At 42.1% G+C, this 21,058-nt stretch overlaps 1 protein-coding gene across 1 annotated transcript in view; it reads left to right on the top strand.

The window, feature by feature from the left end:
- Positions 1 to 10,675, top strand: part of LOC147446527 (AP-1 complex subunit mu-2) — a 40,659-nt gene extending 29,984 nt beyond the window's left edge. The window contains exons 3-13 of the mRNA XM_086525748.1: positions 6,613 to 6,759; positions 6,827 to 6,889; positions 6,998 to 7,174; positions 7,250 to 7,353; positions 7,424 to 7,531; positions 7,617 to 7,713; positions 7,810 to 7,907; positions 8,092 to 8,233; positions 8,341 to 8,463; positions 10,007 to 10,138; positions 10,212 to 10,675. Coding sequence (XP_086381874.1) covers positions 6,613 to 6,759; positions 6,827 to 6,889; positions 6,998 to 7,174; positions 7,250 to 7,353; positions 7,424 to 7,531; positions 7,617 to 7,713; positions 7,810 to 7,907; positions 8,092 to 8,233; positions 8,341 to 8,463; positions 10,007 to 10,105 — 1,158 coding nt within the window. The 3' untranslated portion in view covers positions 10,106 to 10,138; positions 10,212 to 10,675. The remainder of the gene's footprint in view (positions 1 to 6,612; positions 6,760 to 6,826; positions 6,890 to 6,997; positions 7,175 to 7,249; positions 7,354 to 7,423; positions 7,532 to 7,616; positions 7,714 to 7,809; positions 7,908 to 8,091; positions 8,234 to 8,340; positions 8,464 to 10,006; positions 10,139 to 10,211) is intronic.
- Positions 10,676 to 21,058: the final 10,383 nt, after the last annotated feature.

The raw sequence follows: 21,058 nt of genomic DNA, 5'->3' as shown, positions 1-21,058 counted from the left end.
CGGACGGTTTTGTGATGAGGCCCAGATACATGGACACCCACTTGTCTCATGGGATACGGTGTGCTATTGGCCAGATATGCACATCTTCACACCAGCTGCGGATCGAGATTGGGAGCGGAGTACCAGCAGAGGCCAGGACATGCCCCTTGTGTGACACGGAGCCTGAGACAGAGTTACACTACACATGCCACTGCCCCGTCTACTACGAGATACGAGGCCGCTTCCACTGCTTGTTCAAAGAGGGCTTTGGACCTCTCTCCAAAGTCATGAGGTACGAGGATCAGAGATGCTTGGGTTTGTTTCTGCTCGAGCTGCACAGACAGCCCGATGAGAGGAGAGGCCAGCCAGTCTCAGAGACACATCATAGACTTCTTTAAAGCAGACACTGGACACCCGGAGGAGCTACTACCAGAGCAGATCTTGTTGCCTCACACCAAAGGCACATTGATCGACCAAGCGACTGAGTTGGGGAGATCTAGACGCCCACGACTGTGGAGGTCTACATAGCATCGATGGAGGCTACATCAGAGGTTTCGGATCACTTTGGCCCAACATGCACGAAGCCCGGTCAGACTGCTGACCATGGAGGAGATTGATGAGATCCGCCAACAACCAATGCTAGATCTCTTGTGAATTGTTATTTAGCTATCCCGGCTAGCTGCTTAGTTCACACCTACCAGCTTAGGATTTCATAGTATTTATATTTTATCATTTTGTCATTTCATTTTTGTTACTCTGACTTTGTCCACCACACTGTAACGCTCTGGTCTCATAGGCCATTTTGGCCTTTTGAAGACGTTAATATAATATTTCATTTCATCTCTCTCTCTCTCTCTCTCTCTCTCTCTCTTTGTGTGTGTGTGTGTGTGTGTGTGTGTGTGTGTGTGTGTATATATATATATATATATTTGTTTAGTTGTTTTGAGTGCGTTCTTTTCAATTGTCACGAGGTGACCTCCCCTTACAAGTATCTATCAAGTCCTCCTCCGATCAAGGGCAGGATAGTTCCCGAACGTGACCATGTGTTTCTGGACCAGCTTTCCTTTCAGTTTCCTTGCTTTGTGTGCGAGGATTTGCTCAGGTTTAAGAATCTCGCTTTAAACAAGCCAAATTCCTGCGATTCCTATGCGCCTGGACTTAGACTTGTGTCCTCTGATTCAGCTGGCACTTCATCTCCTCCGGTCCGGTACAGTAATGCCACATCATCACTTTGTACATGCAGTGTGAGGATATTGAATGACTAGATTCAAGCATTGGCACCCTCCCACTGCCCCAACCGCGGTCTGCATTAGCCAGCCTCTTGAACTTCTTGGTAACAGAGCCTCCAAGCTCGTATGAGAGGAAGAGTGTCGTCATAATTGCAGGCCAAATAGCATAGTGATTGCCCTCCAATCCCCCCCCCCCCGGCGCGCGTGAAATCTGCAAAAAGCAATCTCTGAGCACGACAAGCTCAGATCACAGCTGGGGAGGGGGGCAGGGAAGGAAAGCAAATCCTCTCTTCCCATACCTTCAGTCAAGAAAGAGACTGCTCTCTGTTTCAGACACAATCTTCCAGAATTTTAGAGAGAGAAAAACAGCAGATTCTAGGAAGAAAATTCTGCCAGGAGAGAGAAAACAGTCTCTGGCTGTATTTGAGAGAAAATTGCTCTTTTAGAACTATTTTAGAAAGAGAAAACAGAAATCCAGGTTTAGTGAGAGAAAATCAGCACGCTTAGACAGAGGACGTGAGTTGCCATGACATAGAGATTGGCATGGGCCACCTTTCTAGGGAGAGAGTTAGTGACTTGTCGGACGTTTGTAGTGATCTGTTGCGTCTTAGGTCTAGACGTCGAAGCCCTTAGCTTAAAACCCGCCACGCTTTGTCCTTCTTATGTCACAAACTGTTGACGTGTCAAAGCCTAAAGAATGGAGCCAACTTACAGATGCCGGCCGAGGGGCCTAAACCCTAAGAATAACAAGTAGCAGAAGAAGAAGAAGTCCTACCAACTTCTGGGGATCCTGTCCAATGGGGCCCCAAGTGACATAAAGAATTAAAATAACGCAGGACTCACACACACACACAAGAAATCGCGAAGCTGGCTGATGATGTGGCAGATTTTCGAAAATCACGCTGGCTAATGATGTGGCATGCTGTACGGATTTCTGCGTTTTGCGCTGGCTGATGACGTGGTAGGCTGTACGGATTTCCATAAATTATGCTGGCAGCTTTTGGCATTGCTTTTGGGACCAGAAGCTTTTGAGTTTTGAAGGCTTTTCACTGTAATTGCTTTTTAGGCCAAGGGCCTTTAAATATGAGGTTAGGGCTCATTCTCTGGCATGCTTCCTGGCGAAGGTGCAGAGTCTCGAGTACCGGCTTGTAGTGTGTTGATGCAATATAAAGAAATACCGAAAGGGGCGCCAAGGTTTGGGGCCAATACTCTTTGGGATGGAATTCCGCCACTCCGTGTCGCGTGTCGTCTCTCTCTCTCTCAGTTCAGTTGTTAATGAAGTGCTAAAAGTCTGTACAGTCTGTTCTTTTCTATTGGCACGTGGTGCCCTCCTTGTGATAGTGGTATCAGAGTATCAAGCGTATGCTTTTTTGAAAGCATACTGGTCCTACAAAAGAGCAGACAGAGCTTTTGGAAATTTATTCGAGGTATCTTCGTCCTCCAATTCGGACTTATTAGCCACTCCCACCCTTACTTCATCGCGCATCGGGCGCGCTCCCGTCTTCATTGCTGTGTCTTACAGGGCATACGCCATAAAGAACCCAAGACTTGGAATTCATGGATTCAGCTGAATATTTGCAGTTTTTGCTCAACGAGCTTCGCGACATTCTTTCGCGGCATCCTCAACAGAATCTTTCGATGCTGCAAAGTTTTCAACAATTTTTGAGCTACATGTTACCCCCTTTGATGCCCCAGGTGGTACCTCCTCCTTCGACACCAGAAAGTAGGAGAGCTTCCAACCGGCAACCTTCTCAGCTGTCTGTTCCGATCGGGGGAGTCTTCAGGAATATGGTGTAGCCATCTGACCCTGATCCAGTGCAATTGCCTTTGCCATTGCCATTGCCCCCACCTCCACCACCACCGCCACCAGGCTACAATGGTTGGAGCCCATATGGATACCCTTATTATCCATACTCGGGATATGCGCCTAACCAACCCAAAGATTTCAAAGATGGTGGCACGACAGTCAAATTTTTCACTTTTTCCGAGGTGAAAGATCGCAAGAAAGCATTGCAGTTCTTACAGCAATTCGACAACATCTATGCTTTGGGGAACTATACAGAAGAATCCAAGATTTCTCGAGCAGCGGGATTTCTTAAAGATAATGCTATGCAATGGTGGAGTTCAATCGCGACACAACCGCAAGCTCCAAGGACCTGGCAAGCTTTCAAGACAGTTTCTGCACGTTGTTACATGACTTCGATGTTTGAAGTTCGGATTTTGGCAGAGTAATGCAACTTGAAAATGCTTGCCACCGAAACCATGGACGACTACAACCAAATGTTTCTCGACGTGTACCTTCAGGTGTCCTTCTTTAAGTTCATTCCCTTGGAGGACCAGTGTGAGCGCTACACCATTGGACTACCATCACCATTGCAGGAATATTGTCTCTCCAAGCAAGTCTCTACCATGCAGGAGCTTATGGACCATGCCGCGGTCGGCTACAAGCTTATGAAAGGAAAGTTGGAGTTTACCACAGAAGAACCTCTGGCCACTAACCACAACTCCCGGCAATAACGAACAAATTCTCGGGAATCCCGTGAAAACCAACCTCAACGGCCTCGTCTGACACAACGTCAACGAGACGCCTTGTTACAAGAAGGCTGATGCTTTGAATGTTTCCAAACAGGGCATACGTTCAATACATGTCCTGAGCGAGCCTTGACGTCCTCAATGCAACCTTCTGCTCCCACGACAGACAGATCCCAGGGCCACCTCCGGCCAAGAATGCTAGACCTGCTGTTGGACTAGTACCCGATATTTATGGTATACACCTTGAGAGTTTTAATGAATTATGCAGAGGTTATGAAAAAGTCACCGGAGCTATGGAGAACTTCATCCATCCAGAATTCTTAAAGCAGATGCACTTTGATTATGATGCAGAGGGTTGAGAAATTGAAGCTGAGCTAGCCACGGGGCAAACTCAGAAAGTGATACCGCTCATTGGTGCACTTCCAGTGACTACAAGATTATCATGGAAAAGCCGATTTCCACATTATGAAGTTGGTCAATTGCGATGTTCTCTTGGGCATGCCTTGGCACGACAAGAATGATGCAACTCTCCAGGTCCGGAACCGAACCATCACCGTGATGCAGAAGGGCAAACCCGTTGTCCTCAAAGTTCGGTTGTCCGAACAAAACCCTGAATGACCTCTCTACTTGTTTTCTAGTTAGATACTTTTGAACATTGTTTGAGAAAGTATAGTTTGAAATTTGTTTGAAATGGATGCTATCTGTTTTAAACTTGTCTTGGTGCCGATTTGGATTGTTTGACTCTGGTTTTAATATTGGTTTCAATAATTGGTGATTTTACTCCCGGGTGAAGAAGTGAGAAATACTGTTTTGGTATTGTTTGAACCTCGGAACGACGCAGGCCGATGCCAGCGGAGCGTTCTGTTGTATGCTAGAAAACCTCCGAACGACGCAGGCCGATGCTTGGGGAGCGTTTGGTTGTATGCTTGAACCTCCAAGCGACACAGACTGCGGTCTGGGGAGCGTTTGGTTGTACAGTCCTCTGAGCTCATGGCCCGGATCTTTTTAGGTTATTTGTGAGGGGAGTGACGAGGTAGTCGTTGAGTAGCTTCATACCGCAGACCGTTTGTCGCAGGGGAGTGCTCAGCGGCGCTGCTTGTTGTGTCTTGTAACATGCATATGTAAGCATTTGTGTTGCATTGTGATGTGCCAATTATTGAATATTCCTAATTGGATGAGATTGCGGGTATGTAATTTTAGTGCATCAAGACACCCGTGGACGATCAGTACGGTTTGGGTGTGATGGCTAATTTTACTACGCCGGAATATCAAAAGTTCCGATCTGGACGAAAGGAGAAGCTAACTTCTTGATAAAAAGAGCCAAAAGGAGAAGCTAGCTCCTTAACAAAAAGAGAAAACTGATTGTCCCTCGAAATGTCCCTCGGATTTTTTCTTTTTTTGAGCTAACTTGAGTTGTTTTGCAGATATGCTGTAATCGCGGACGATTACTCTCTTTCAAGAAGGGGAGATGTCACAAACTGTTGACGTGTCAAAGCCTAAAGAATGGAGCCAACTTACAGATGCCAGCCGAGGGGCCTAAACCTTAAGAATAACAAGTAACAGAAGAAGAAGAAGTCCTACCAACTTATGGGGACCCCGTCCGATGGGGCTCCAAGTGACAAAGAATTAAAATAAAGCGGGACTCACGTTGGCTGATGACGTGGCATGCTGTACGGATTTTCGCGTTTTGCGCTGGCTGACGACGTGGCAGGCTGTACGGATTTTCATAAATTACGCTGGCAGCTTTTGGCATTGCTTTTGGAACCAGAAGCTTTTGAGTTTTGAAGGCTTTTCTTTGTAATTGCTTTTTAGGCCAAGGGCCTTCAAATATGAGGTTAGGGCTCATTCTCTGGCATGCTTCCTGGCGAAGGTGCAGAGTCTCGAGTACCGGCTTGTACTTGTTGATGCAATATAAAGAAATACCGAAATGGGCGCCAAGGTTTGGGGCCAATATTCTCTGGGGTGGAATCCCGCCACTCCGTGTCGTCTCTCTCTCTCTCTCTCAGTTCAGTTGTTAATGAAGTGCTAAAAGTCTGTTCAGTCTGTTCTTTTCTATTGGCACGTGGTGCATGTCTTGTGACATCTTATGGCGTATCTCTTTGTAAAGAAGGAAAGCTTTGTTCCTGCTTTGTCCTACTTTAGGCTATTAGTTACATGATGAGGTTTGGTGCTTCATTAATGTGGGTTCCATATTAAAGAATTGGCATCGAGCTAAGAGCGATGTATAAACAACCAGATCCCCGGAACTTGTTTTCATAAAAGGGATCTCTTCATTCTAGATTCATTGTTTTCTTGATTGAATTTTTGAGCAAGGCTTGCATCAAAATAGTGGGTGATTCATCTGATGACAGCATCTGTCTGGCATATTATTACAAATGTGGTGAAGATGCAACGGCATGGTGTTTCAGTCAATTCAGTCCATGTTTATGTTTATGAGCGGAATCATGTGGGGCACCATTCTATTGGGGTCAGCTGGCAACAAAAAATGGCATTCACAGTTCTCTTTCTTAGCAAATAGTTAAAAAAAAAAGAAAGTAATTGAGATATGGCCATTGTAGCAAAGCCCATTTATTGTAGGGTGGTAGCATAATGCTGCATAGATTTTCGTGCAAAAGTTCTCTAAGAGGAGTTGTGGAGCTCCCGGTGGCATTTATTGCAAAGAAGCCTGTACGGTTTATGTAGGAAACTTATGCAAGGATAAGAAACAATTCATATGTTCCATATTGGTCGTGCAAAATTGGATTTCATGAAAATCCTTTCAAAGACTTGCCTTTAAACAGTTTCCTCTTTACCATGTTTACTTTTTACCAGGTTTCTGTTTTTCTTTGGTTTAAGATGGAACAATTATCTTATGGATCAATGTTTTCTTCAGGGTGATCCAAGCTCCCACGATCCAGTGGTCTTTGATGATGGTGTGACATTTATGTTTGTTCAATACAACAATGTCTATGTATTGACTGCGGCAAGGCAGAATTGCAATGCGGCAAGCATGTTACTCTTTCTGCACCGAGTAATTGATGTAAGTTTTTAAGTCACCAAGTACCAGTGGTTGTATGTGCAGTTAGTGACATCGTTTTACAATGCAGGTTTTCAAGCATTATTTTGAGGAGCTTGAAGAAGAGTCTTTACGGGACAACTTCGTTGTTGTGGTGAGGCTTCACTTACCCCAGCACATTTTTCGTTGTACCGTTTCCTTGGTGTTGGTGCACTCAACTTGATAGTCAATAAGGTTCTCATAGAAATATTATATTGTACAGTATGAACTGCTTGATGAAATAATGGATTTTGGTTATCCGCAATATACGGAAGCCAAGATTTTGAGTGAATTCATCAAGACAGATGCGTACAGAATGGAAGTCACACAGCGGCCTCCTATGGCTGTTACAAATGCTGTCTCTTGGAGAAGTGAAGGAATCCGATACAAGAAGAACGAGGTACCAATGGCAGCCTGTTGTTTGTGATCACTGTTATGGTGCAAATGATGGGCAATGGTCTTTTTTTTGTTCCAGGTTTTCTTAGATGTGGTTGAAAGTGTGAACATTTTGGTAAATAGCAATGGTCAAGTTGTTAGGTCTGATGTAGTGGGTGCTCTGAAGATGCGGACTTACCTCAGGTAAATAAGAAATTTCTTGATTTCAATGGCTAACACCCTTAATTTAGTTCTCTTTTCTGTGCTCTACCAGTGGGATGCCCGAGTGTAAGCTAGGTCTTAATGATAGAGTGCTACTGGAGGCACAAGGCCGAGCCACGAAAGGGAAAGCAATTGACCTTGATGACATCAAGTTTCACCAGTATGTTTAGAGCCTGATAGCTAATTATGAGGCTACTACTGTGTTCACATCTGGCAAACAATTAGTCCTTTTATGCTCCTTACAGGTGTGTGAGGCTGGCTCGCTTTGAAAATGATCGAACAATTTCGTTTATCCCTCCAGATGGAGCGTTTGATTTGATGACATATCGATTGAGCACTCAGGTAATTTGTACATTTGAAACCTTGAGGCATACAGGGTCAGATGAGTGAATTTAACAATGCCAAGTGGTAATATGTTCTCCATGTCATGGAGCACAGGTTAAGCCGCTTATCTGGGTGGAGGCTCAAGTTGAACGCCACTCAAGGAGTCGTGTGGAGTATACAGTGAAGGCTCGCAGCCAGTTTAAAGAACGCAGGTGAAGGTCTTCTAATTTTGACGTTTTCTGTTGGGGTTAAAAAGGGTAGTTTTTCCCCATCTTTGAACTTGATTTTGGATAGTTCTTGTTGCAATAGTGTTGGTGCATGGTTTTGAAATTGTAAGCTTAGAAGGTGCAGGATCATGCCATCATAAATCTAATAATGATGTTCTTTGGCCTTCAGTACAGCTACTAATGTGGAAATCGAACTTCCGGTATCTTCAGATGCGACAACTCCCACTGTTCGTACCTCCATGGGTTCAGCTGTGTATGCTCCAGAAAGGGAGGCATTGTTGTGGAAGATCAAGTCTTTTCCTGGAGGGAAGGTAGGCTTGAGGAGGGATTTGGACCTTGCAATCTACGCTCTGCATAGGGCAAAATGAATAATCTCATGGAGAATTTGATAGAGGTGAACCTTTTGTTGTGGGTGCAGGATTATATGTTGAGAGCTCAATTCCACCTTCCTAGCATTACTGCGGAAGAATCAACTCCAGAAAAGCATCCACCTATCCGTGTCAAGTTTGAGATTCCTTACTTTACAGTATCAGGCATCCAGGTAAACCCAACTTCTATTGGGAATTTTACAGATAGTAAAACGTATTGTTTGCCAGTGCTTTATGGTAAAATCTTGATATATTCACAAATGCACTTATATTGGGTGACAAATACCAGTCATTTCAGTAAGAGAAACAAGAGTAGTGCTCAAGGGTGCGATTATTGTGGTGCAAAGGTACTAAGGGTGCTTAGAGAGCATCATTAGTCCCAGTATGTTGTGACAAAACTGGGGATGTTTTTAGGGGTTCCGATTGCACTAAGGGAAATAAGAGCAGTGCTTCATGGACATGTTGATATTGGAGCTTAAGGGTATGAGTGTCGTGGTGCTAATGGTATGACGGGTGCGTAGAGAGCATCGTTAACGTTAGTATGCTGTGAGAAAAGAAGGGAGTGGATAGGAAGCATGCCAGTTTTCAAAGTCAAGGAGGTAACATCGTTGCCACGGTTACTACAATTGTCAGACTAAGATTCATGAACACAACATCTTGTTCATGCCTTTTGAGCTGACTTTCTAAAGATTCTCTCTCCTGACTACTGCTTTCACAGCATGGAAAAGTCCAGTGTCAAGAATTCATACGGGTGCACGGCATGTTTCAAGAGCGTACCTGTATGAAGAGCAAGTTTTGGGCCTGGACGCGAGCAAGCTAGAGATTGTGTGAGACCATTGAGACCAATTCTATAGTTTGATGCTGTCGGGACTTTGGGCGTCAATCTCAACATGGCAAGGCATGTTGCTTCTATTGAAGCATGAAAATTTTCACCTCATGAAACATTTCATGGTGAACATGGGATGTCTCACTACACACATACATTTTAGCGCATAGAAAATAGCCATTTTGGTTGTTAACTTGATCAAGGGTGAAACATTTTAGTTTTCAAGGGTGGAATTCGTAGCCTCATTGCAAAGGAATGGCAAGGACTATGCCTAAGTCAACTGTCAGTCACGTCGAGGGATTCGTGGGGGGAGAAGAAGGCAGGATTTCCGGCTCGATGTGTTCTTGCCACCGCGTATCAGTTCTCTGCAGAGATCTCTCACTTTTTCTTTTGCACTTGCTCTCTGCCCCTTTATATAAGAGGTGTGTTATTTTTGGCGCATGTTTTTTGGCTCTCTGCCTCGCGCATTGCTAATTTCGGCTCCATGTCTCCCGCGCCTCTCTTCTTTTCGTGCAGTCAACTTCAGCTGCCCTCGGCTTTTATGGGTTTGCATTGGCCTCTCTTTTTGTTCTAACCGAGATGGTTATCTGTCTTGTGGGTGACTACCATGGGTCTATACCTTGCACTTTTCTTTAAGGGTGAATCTTTGCTTATCCTGGATTCATCTAGGTATATTCTTTTCTCTCGGTTATCGGGAGATTGAAACGTTTTGCTGTGATTAGGATTTTTAAGGTCTGCCAAAGATTGACCAACTCCAAATTGGTACTCTTCTCCTAAAAGCCATCAGGATGAGGCCTCCAACATTTCAATATTCCTGCCTATATAAGATATGTCTATACGCCAATGCATGTCAAAGCTATACTTTTTTAACAGGCTCCATATCTTTGCAGGTTCGCTATCTGAAGATTATTGAGAAGAGTGGTTACCAGGCTTTGCCATGGGTACGATATATTACAACAGCTGGGGAATATGAACTGAGGATGATCTGATGGAGTAGTTCACCGAACATGCCATTTAGAATGGTAAGAATGAAGTAATTTAATCTCGCACCCAGGAGCGAGCACTGGAGCTTACTCTTGTGATTTGTATTTGCAGCTGTGGGGAAGGGCAGGTCTCAGAGAGTGCAAGCCCACTCATGGGTAAGAAATTGTTGAGAATGCTCTCTCATAAACTGGCACAAAAAGGGACATCTTGTGTAATTTAAAGAGGAAAAGCAAGCCAAAAAGGAGCCAATGCAACGCACATCAATTTTTTCTGTGCAAGTTTGTTTGCGCACATTTGGTAGAGGGGGACAAATTTTGTAAGAGTTCCGTGGTTTCTAATATTCGTGCTCGTCGCAATCAGATTCATGTACATCAGGAGCCCTCTATCTCATGCTTATCCAAGGGACCTCTCTCCTTTGCTACCGGCAGGTGTCGATGATGATTGTGTTTTTGTGTAATATCTGAGGGTTTGTACAATCGAATGTCATCCGCCCTTTGTTTTTATCTGGACACATCACACTCGCATAAAGCTATTGTTTTTGTCAACTTATTGAGGGCCCATTATAGTTCATATTCCCTTCCATTCCAATTTGTTGCATATCAGACTCCAGTCCTTATGGGATGTATTGTTGAGTTTAGTATTATGGTTGTAGCGTTTTGGATGATGTGTGATCTACGGCATAATAGGCTTACCTTGTTGAGACAAAGGTCGAAAGTCCTCTTTCAATCTCTCCAGGAACTTTGGAGGCAAGAAGCACGTCTTGAGATCCTCTTGGAACTAATGGTGGCTCATGATGTTTTGCCTGCAAGAAGGTTTCTGTTGCTTGATGAAAGTCATGTAAATGCTGCTATGAGTTGTAAGTGCACAAGCTGCTCACTTGGCTTTCTCAATAGCTAGCTGGTTGCTCTTGTTTTGAAGTAATTGAGCTCTTCTGTCTGCTTTTCCTAGGCCTCTGATCTTTGTGAGAGTAGATGATTTTGGTCTTTTGGTTTTATAAAGCTCTTGTGTATGAGATTAATGGGTTATCAAAGGGCCTAGTCATACATGCAAACCTAGGAACACGTGTAAAGGTCGAGAATTGGTTTCGAAATATAAAAGGCAATTGCACATTTGGTTCCATCGGTGGTGGATGTATTTTTCAAGTATTTTGTGTTGTCAGGAAGATTTGTACAACTGCAAGAGCACCTCCAATTGATCACTCAAGCTCAAAGTATGCTAGACTTCAGTTCAAAGTTGAAAATTGTAGAGTTTTTGACGCGCTTTGCAAGATTGATATCTGTTTTAGATTAGCTTTTCAAAAACAAGACTCAACTGAATTTCCTCGGGACACTTTTCAAGGACAGAACTGCTTTGATAGTAGTCTTCAATAAAGGCTCCAGATTTGAGGAGAGATATACTAGGCTATCTCAAACAACTTATGTCTTTGCAACTTTGAGAGCATAACTTCTTGCTTCTGACTAAAGCTGCATGACCTTTTGTAGCTGATACGGAACTTGATTTGAGGTCATAATGAACAAAAGGATAAAACGTTACTGATTACAAGCAGTTAATAAGTTTTGGAAGCTGATGAGAGTCTAACCATGTGAAGGCAAGGTTCCTACCAATGCCAAACTTATGTTCTTTTTTGTGGGACCATGATTTCGCGGAAAAGCAAAGCCTCATGCTTGAAAAGATGTGACTTACAGGAACGTCAAACAAAATATAGCCAGCGGTTGTAATGTTGATGGATGGAAAGCTTGGTGAAGTACACATGCCTTTTTTGGGGATTAGGATGGAAGGGGCTAATCATCAGATAAAGTGTACTACAGCTTGCAAGATTCATTCTTCATTCTCATACTTTGTTGCTTCAAGTTGTCAAAAAATGTCACATTTGATACTTTTGGTGACGACTTCTCCTTTGTTTGCTTTGATTGGGGAAGTTTGTAAAGAGCGAACCACTTATGCTTATGAGGAAAAGTATGGTATTGAGCACATGGAGGTAATGCATGTGCATTCTTAAAGACAGCTAATCAATTATTGCTTGCAACACCCGATAGAGAAATTGATGGATATATCACATGCACATCCTTGTTCATGACGTCATGATTTATGCGGTATAGATTCATTCAAGACATTTTATTATTTATCAATAAAAAAGCCCTCAAGGCTATAGTTCCCAATGCTTCATGTGCTATAAAAATGTACTATGATATATGCAAGTTACAGGAGTTATTCCAACCATAATCAGTACATGACGATCCATAAGAAAGTATCCTTGTTAGATTTCATCTTTGGCCTTCAAAAGTTAGTTCATAGAGTTACTATATTGGACAACAGGTGACAGGTTTAGCAAGTGCATAACGTACCAATTGAAAAAGCTAGTAGACCTCACTAGATGGACTCCTTGCACAATGTATCGCTTAGTTGAAGCATCCAATGTCCAAAAACTCACCAAAAAAGAAGAACCTTCATATGAAAATAATATATGTCAACGAGATAAATTTATTTTCATGACCTCTAGCTCAAAGGATTTTCAAAGAGGATCTTCCTACATGAGAACTAGCTGCATCATGGAAATTTAGCATTGTCGACTATTATTAGAGTTTTTTACAAGGAGAAAACAACTTTGTTCTCTCATTTGATCAAACAGTTGCCCAAGATCTTTCTATCAAGGAGGATTTCATAGTGTTTTTCATATATCTTGAAAGGTATTTTTAACTGGGGCAACACAAAGGGAGTTGCTAGTGGCCTACCACCCATAGCTATCAATTATTGCTTATAGTTTTGGGCAGATTCGGGCAAATAGGTGGAGCGCATCACTAAAAGAATCACAAGCATAAAGTATTACAGATTCACATATTCTAATCAACGTGTTATTTAGGTCACTCCAATTCACATTATGTTGTGTATAGAGCCTGCGGTGCGTGCGGATTGCAAGGGAGAAAAAGAGTATCCACACAGAGTGGGTGGAGCACAGAGTGAGGATAATGATGCCTCACAACTCCTTATTCTATCAGGCATAAACAATAAGGTTAGTGATGGGTCAGCAAGTGTTAAGAAGCGTGTTCGCTAATCACCAATGGTTAAGTGTTAGACTTTAGAGGATGGAGCCTTAGCTTGACCATGGTCTTAGGGTTAGGGTTAGAGAGATGTAGGTTAGGGTAAGGCTATGCCAAGTGCAAGAGCATAGAGAGAGAGTATAGACACAACTAATAAAATTCAAAAGTGCAATTAATGGATTAGAGAATAGTCTCTTAAGTAGACTTAGTGCTTTACAATCATTAGCTAGAGAGGTTGCATCCTCTTGCTATTGGACCATGTCATTAAATTTCGGCTAATGGGATTTTGCTAATCTCAAGATTAAATTTCACATACATTTCAAATGTATTTAAGTCTTTGGAGCTATAAAATTTTCTTGGATGGTGTAAAAGCACCTTTAGGACTATTGTAGCGGCTTGAGCATATCCTTCGCCCTTTCTTTATGGCTTTGCTTTCAGAGGCTTGAGGAAGGGATTTCAATGGTTGTAATGTGTGGGAACTGCCTCTGTGAATACTTGAACTATGAAAATAGCTCTTGTCAAAAGCTTGAAGCTATGTAGAAATGGTCCCCCTTACAAAGGGGCTATGAGTTTGTGGGATAGCCCGCTTAGCTGGCTTACGCTCTTAGTCAACTTTGGAACATGTTTGTCACCTCAAAGCATAAACTTAGTGCCATTTTGCATGCATAACTTCACATCTCCAATACCACAAATGTCAACCTGATACAAGTCATCTAGCTTGACCGAACCATGCATGGAAGCATAACTGGAGAACAATTCCCTGTGGGGAGCAACATGGAAACCAACACCTGAATCAATGATCCAATTTTGTGCATAACACTCATCAAGAGATAATAATGCATCTGAACTCAACTCAGCAGCAAATATCAAGACGTTTAACGACCGTGGCATGTTTGGAACAACCTCAATTGGTGGAGACTCAATTACATTGAGCTTTTTGATCTTCACACTACTTTGAGGAGGGTTAGACTTCACAGTGGCTTTACTCTCTAACGTTACAAAATGCAACAATATTTCTTTAATGGCCTTTCTAATGGTAATGATAGCATTCCACATTGCACAGGTCGCGTCCATGACTCATGCTAATACGGGCATTCTCGCGATCTTGTGACTGATCATGATTATGACTATGACCTCTTTGCCTAGGACGACCATCACCGGCCATACTGTTAGGGTTCATGCCAATTGGCCGACTACCCATTACTAACCACTAACCCTATTCTTTGGATATAATCAAGAATAAGGAGTGGTGAGAAAGGCTCACCGAGAGCTTCACCAAAAACTATGTCTCCTCTCCTCTCCTGCTCTCTCCTTTGCTTGCACTCTCTCACACTCTCTCATTCTCTTCCGCTCTCCTGCGCTCATCAAGTGGTATCAAAGCAAGGACAGCTACTGCAGTATTCCAATCCGCTACCAGTGTGCGCACATATTTTGATGTGAGATAAAGCTCAATAGGTTACAGAAAACCATTTTTTTGGACATTAGAAGACATCGACTGTGCTTAGTGTTGCAGATTGGAAATCAAAAGGCAACATAGGCCACTGGATAAAGCTAGCATTGGTTTTTTCAAAAGCTTGACAGTTAGACGGGAATAAAAGTAGGGAATTTCGGCTAAGGTTCTTAAAAACTTAGAGCGTGTTATTGCAACACAAACTGTTAGATTATGCTACTTCAAATAGGTCTAGAAGGCTAGGAACGCCAAGTTCACAAAGATAATACAAGAAAGCAGGGGGCCAAGCTAAGAGCTGCATATTGCAACGCAAATTGTTAGATTCTGCTACTTCAAACAGGTCTGGAAGGCTAGGAATGCCAAGTTCACAAAGATAATACAAGAAATCAGGGGGGCATCCTAACCTTTGGGAAACACAAGAACTCTAATGAATGGAACAGGTTAATTGGCACTGCAGACCCTATGCTTATTGCGGGGTGGCTCCCCTGTTAGCCGATGTATCACTCTTAGAGATATCATGGCTCCCCACAAGCATGGCAAGAATTTGTAATTTTTTGTGGTTTTCAAAATAATTTTACTCACCATTGTAAGTTTTGAAAACAAAAAGATCATTTTTTACCACTAGAAGTGGATTTTATTGTTTTTAATGGCTATAATCTCAAAGTCCGAGCTAGATTCAAGCTTGTCGTCATGAGAAACACTAATAGAAATTTTCTAATTTAAGTGAAAAAACGAGCAAATCAATCCTTCGAATTGTGACAAAACAACCAGAGGAATTCAACACAATTACAATCGATAGAATCTTTAGCGTATTCTTTTTTTGCTAGAAGGGAAAAAGTGTGTTGTTGAGCATTAATAGGATTTTCCTTAAATCAAATGGTGAATATAATACATCCACTCACTGTGAGTTTGGTTTTTTATTTTTATTTTTTGTTTGGGGGTGGCGGGGGGGTGGGGGGACGGGGGAATTTTCCTTTTCTCAAATGGATCCTTGTAGAAAGTTTCTTTGGAGCCTTAGCATTATCCATGTAGCAGGGAAGCTCTAACTTTTTGGCTTTCTAAAAGAAGCCTTAGAGGGGAGTTGAGTTAGGCATACTTTCAATGTTTTTAGTGATGATTGTGATGATTGAGACTTACCTTAAATGTTATTTTGATTTTAAAATATTTAATGGATCCTTTTATTTTACCTTTCATTTCACATCTTACATGTCTTGATTTTTCTTGCATTCTATTGTTTTAGAATACTAAAGTGGGGCTTCACCTTGCATATTTTTAGTAAATTCTATACATCCATACATACATATACATATACACACACACACACACACACACACACACACACACACACACACACACACACACACACACACACATATATATATACACACACACACACACACACACACACATACACACACACACACTCACAAATATATTAATGAGTTTTTTTATTACACCTTTCATTTCATAGCCTCACATGGCTTGACTTTTCTTGCATTCTATAGCTTAATTCCAATTAGTGCTCGAGAAAGTCTCTTTTATTAAGCGATCGCTAGCTTGGTTTGCAACCGGCTAGTCTTGATTTTCAATAGGCTCAAGGCTATGTTGAGGCAACCCTTTTTTGAATACTGATTCTAGTTAAACACAACCTTATGATTTTATCATTTTCTTATTGTTTTAGAAAGCCACCATGACTCTTTCACTTGTTTTGAAGAAGAAGAAGGTGGAAATGTATTAAAATAAGGGGAAAAAAAAGGAATACATGGGTGACACAGGAAGGGGGTGGGTAAGCTCTAACTTATTGATTGTAGCTTGTAAGAGTTTTCATAGCAACTAGCAAATGAAAAAAAAAGGAACAAAAGCTAGCAAACATATGCTAGAAAATTGGGGTTGATACTTTACTTTGTAGGATAGTCCAATATGCTGCCTCACTATTTTCTCTAGGGGCCAACCCCTCCCCTTTGGCTTTCTTGAGTTTCATGTGCAAAGGCAGATGGTCTGATAGGATCTTCGTTGTTAGCACCTTCACCTCAACGGGGTCCAATCACCTTGGTGGGAGCAGTAGCACCTCTCAAGCCGGGAAGCCTTGCGGGCATAATGTAGGCTTGTGTATGTGAAGCCCGATGTGCTATTCTAGGGACCGACCTCCCACATGTCCATCATAGCCCATTTCTCATAGAGACCAAGCCATTTAGTTTTTTCAAAACCTTCCAACAGAGTAGCTGAGCGTGTCCTATCCTTACTCTTCTCCACCATATTAAAGTCACCTATCAGTAGCTTCTAAGAGTGTTGTGAGTAAACTCAATAAAGATATTAATATTGAGAAACCTAAAGCTTGGGACCTCTTTGCTCGAAGTATACACAAAGTGATTAAAAGCTCAGGTCTTGAGGTGAAAAATCTTACTAAGAAAGGTTTGAGTAAACTCAATATAGATATTAATCTTGAAAAACCCAAAGCTTGGGACCTCTTTGCTTGAAGTATACAGAAAGAATTAAAAGCTCAGGCCCTCGTATGAAAAAGGCTCAGAAAGAACATTGGAAGCAGCTTGAAGAGGAGGTTGCTCGTCTAACTTCCAAAAAAACTAATGGGCTCAACTCTGAAGAAGAACACAAAAGCTAGCTAGAAGGTAGGGAGAGCATCAGCTCGAGGAGGTTACGAGGTTGAGATTGATATCCAAGGAGACCTTCCTTCAACTAGTGGTTGCTAATCAAGCACACTTCTTTAGGGACTTGAAAATAGATAAAAGTCGGGGCTCCATCCACTCGCTCACAAATGAGAATGGGAATGCTTTGCAAGACCAAGACAAAATGGCGGGGATGATGCTTGATCATTTAAGCCAAATCATTGGCCAACTAGAGACCCGCTCTCAAGAAGTGGATGAAGCCAGAGCGAACTTGCTCAAGAGTGTCAATAGGAAAATTCCCCAACCTAAAGCCAATCATATTTATATGGTTTTTTCTAAAGATGAGTGCTCGCTTGCGCTGCATACTCTTGGCAAGGAGAAGTCCCCTGGCTCAGATGGTCTGGCTATTGAATTCTTCATGGAGTTTTGGGATGACCTCAAGGTCCCAGTGATGTATATGGCTAACCAACCCTTTGTCAAGGGGTCATTAAATCCTAGTGTGAAAAGAGGACTTATCAAACCTATCCCACAATAGGTTTACTGCTCGCATCTTAAGCACTGGCGTCCCATAACTATGATGTTTGTGGCATACAAAATCATTGCCAAGGCCATCGCTCTTAGAATTGCCCCCTATTAGACATAGTCATCTCCCCTCATTAGCATGGGTTTATCAAAGGAAGGTCAATATATGACAATATCTTGGCAGCAATGGTAGGCATTGAGTACGCAGTCTTAACAAAGCAGGAGTGCATTTTGCTAAAGCTAGACCTGGAAAAAGCATATGATAGGATTAGGTGGTCCTTCATTGAATATGTCATGAAATCATTGGGCTTTGGGCCTCGCCTTTGTTGACTTATACACACTCTGCGTGTAGACTCAATCACAACTCTTGTTCAATGATAGAATTGTAGGCTCCTTTGAAGCTCGAAGATCTATCAAGCAAGGATGCCCCCTTGCCCCTCTTCTCTTTGTCATTGGGTTGCATCCTCTAATAATGATGCTCAAAGTTGCCGTTGTGCGGGGTGAAATTCAAGGTTTAACTTTTCCCAACGACAAAAAGCTCATGGCCAAGATGTTTGTAGATGACTCCGTCCTCTTTTTGAAAGCCTCCCCTCAGGTACTCAATAAGGCGCTAGAGATTGTGCAGACATCTACTCTGTAGTATTGAGAAGTCTAGATTGAATTCCGTGATAGAAAATGACTCATTTGACCCATCAATCTGGTCAGGGGAGATTGTGTCTAAAGGAAGGATATTTTGACATCTAGACACCCCTTCCTTACACACAAGCAAAGGTTTCAATGGATCTTGGAGAAGATCCAGAGAAAAATGAGAAGGTTGGAGTATGTGTTGCTTCCCTTCTCGAGTCAGGCCAAAGTGATCAATTCATTTATGCTTCCTTACATTGCCTTCACCAGCCCCCTTCTCAAAATAGAAAAATGCAACTTGAAGGAATTTTTGAAACCTGTTAAAATATTCTTATGGAGGAACGACACTAAAGCCTTGTCGCCATCACGCTCGGTGTCCTCGAAATTCTCAACCCTATTGTCCATGTTGAGGCCATGTGTGCCATGTTTGTGGTCTCAATCACAAAAAAAGACCACTCTTGGGCTATCATGGCCAAGGATATGCTAGACAAGGCAAAACTTTTCTCTAAAGGTGGACAATGAAAAGGGATCGAGGTGCACAACAAACTATTAGCCCCGAGGTGGTCTTGCTTGAGATTCGGTGGCATCATGAGAGAGCTGGTGCAAAAGTGCAATAGAGAAACATGGGTAATTGAATGGGGTGAATTAAACAGATACTTCCAAAAATCCATTTCGCATTGGTCCCCTTGGATGTTTAAAGCTGCTGGCGTAATTATGAACCCTTATTGGAGAGAAATTGTAGGATAAGAACAATAAAGGACTGCAATGGTTGATCCACTTCTGGGATGGAACCAACAAGTGTTGGAAATCCTTTGATCAATTGGCTGCCTAGTTTAGACTCAATAGCATTGAGATGCTACTTGTCAACAGAGATGTAGAAGGCTTGGACAACATCTTGAGCCCGATCTAGGAATCTACTTTTTAGTGGAAAGCCTGGAAATGGCCCATGAGTGGCCAATTCTTTAAACCTCATACCAAGAACATTTACCAAGAATTAACATGAGGCTGATTGGTTCACCCCTTTGAACAAGCAGTGGAAGAAAAAATGGTCAAAAGCTTGATGGTATGAGGTCACAAACAACATTTGGAATCCAGAGTGGCCTCATTTTATGAAGGTGTTTATGTGGAGGTGTTGTGGGGGGTGTTGCTGATCGGCGTCAAGATTCAAGAACAGGGGGTATCGGGTTTGATAGATGTTCAAGGTGCAGATTGGCTAGCGAAGACCTTGCCCACCTTTTCATGGAATGCCCGATAATTAGAGGCGTGGAAGGGAAGGTGTGCAAATGGATACAGATAACGTGGAAGATAAGGTTCTTCAAGAAAGATTTGTGCCTTGGTGGGAAATAGTTTGGAAGTCTTGCACTTTTAATCTACACTCAAATTGTCAGATAATGTTTCTTCAATAATATCTTGAAGCCCATGAACTACTTGAAGTAAGAGAAAGTACATGTAAGAAGTACTTAAAAGTGACTGAGTGAAAAGTATTTTTTGTGCGTTTTTATTGGAATGGGTTCACACAAATCTTTAGGAGGCTCACATGAATATATCCATTTATAAATAAGAGGATATGAACAATGGTAAGAGAACTTATGATAGCAAATGAGTCAATGTATGTGGCATACTTAGACAAATAACACACACTTGGGTATAAATATTTAAATAAATACCAAAATAACAATAATAAAAGGAACCTATATTTAGGTCCTCTATACAACAAAATACTTACACATAAATGGGCCATAATATAGTTTTTATATTTATTTATATCTATTTTTAATGTATTTTTGGTTCATCTAGCCAAGTGACTAGCTAACTGAGGGTTTTTTTAGGGAGATAAAGTTCCCTAAAACACACACACCTATGTACAATGAGAATGTGAGGATAGCTATAGTGTTTATGTGATTTTGCTAGGGCAAGGTAGCTCACCACGGCAAATATGGATAACCAAAAAATGGCTATCACTATGAGGTACACTTGGGCCTACCAGCAAAATCAATTGATAATGATTGACCATGCCGAGTACATCTTGGAGCTCTTATCCAAAAAAAATGAGCACACAAAATTGACATACCTAATAGCTCCAAAGATGGTGACTATAATTCATACCAAGCTACTGGTGTGCTACTCAAAATTTATTCGAAGCACACTCCCAAAATGACTACATGAGTACACCATGGACAAGGTCAAAAAGGAAATTGCAAGAGTCTAAGACTAAACAAGAACATGCTAATAGAAAAGGGAAGAAGCCTAAGTGCTGGCAAGTCGGCTAAAGAAGAAAAAGCACAAAAACAAGCTCAAAAAGAAAGACTAGCCGAGGAGTTCAAGAAGAAGAGAGTGGGTGAAAGCGAGTTTGTAGAAAAGTGGATCCCCCAAAAGGTGCGAACTAAAATTCCCATGGTCCAACCCATAACTATGGAGGAAATGGAAGCATTTTATGTCCAATTGGAGAGAGAAAAGATGGAAAGAGACACCAAGGAGGTTGAAACTGCTAAAGCAACAGAGAGGAGACATGAGTTTGATAGCACATTCACCAGTTCCCAATCTGATTCAAGTGGACCCTCCCTTGGTGACACCGAGCAACAAACCACCTAGAGACAGGCGTCTCAACCAAGGACTTCCCAAGCTTTGGATGACCCTAAGGATCAAAATAGCTATCCCAAGCCAAAAAAACCTCTTGTTGTGCAAGAAGAAATCCAACGG

The sequence above is a fragment of the Adiantum capillus-veneris genome, chromosome 12 (genome assembly GCF_014529385.1).
Source record: "Adiantum capillus-veneris isolate H3 chromosome 12, ASM1452938v2, whole genome shotgun sequence".
NCBI classification, from domain to species: Eukaryota; Viridiplantae; Streptophyta; class Polypodiopsida; order Polypodiales; family Pteridaceae; genus Adiantum; species Adiantum capillus-veneris.
The sequence above is the reverse complement of the archived record's forward strand: the minus strand, read 5'-3'. Positions and strand labels throughout refer to the sequence as shown.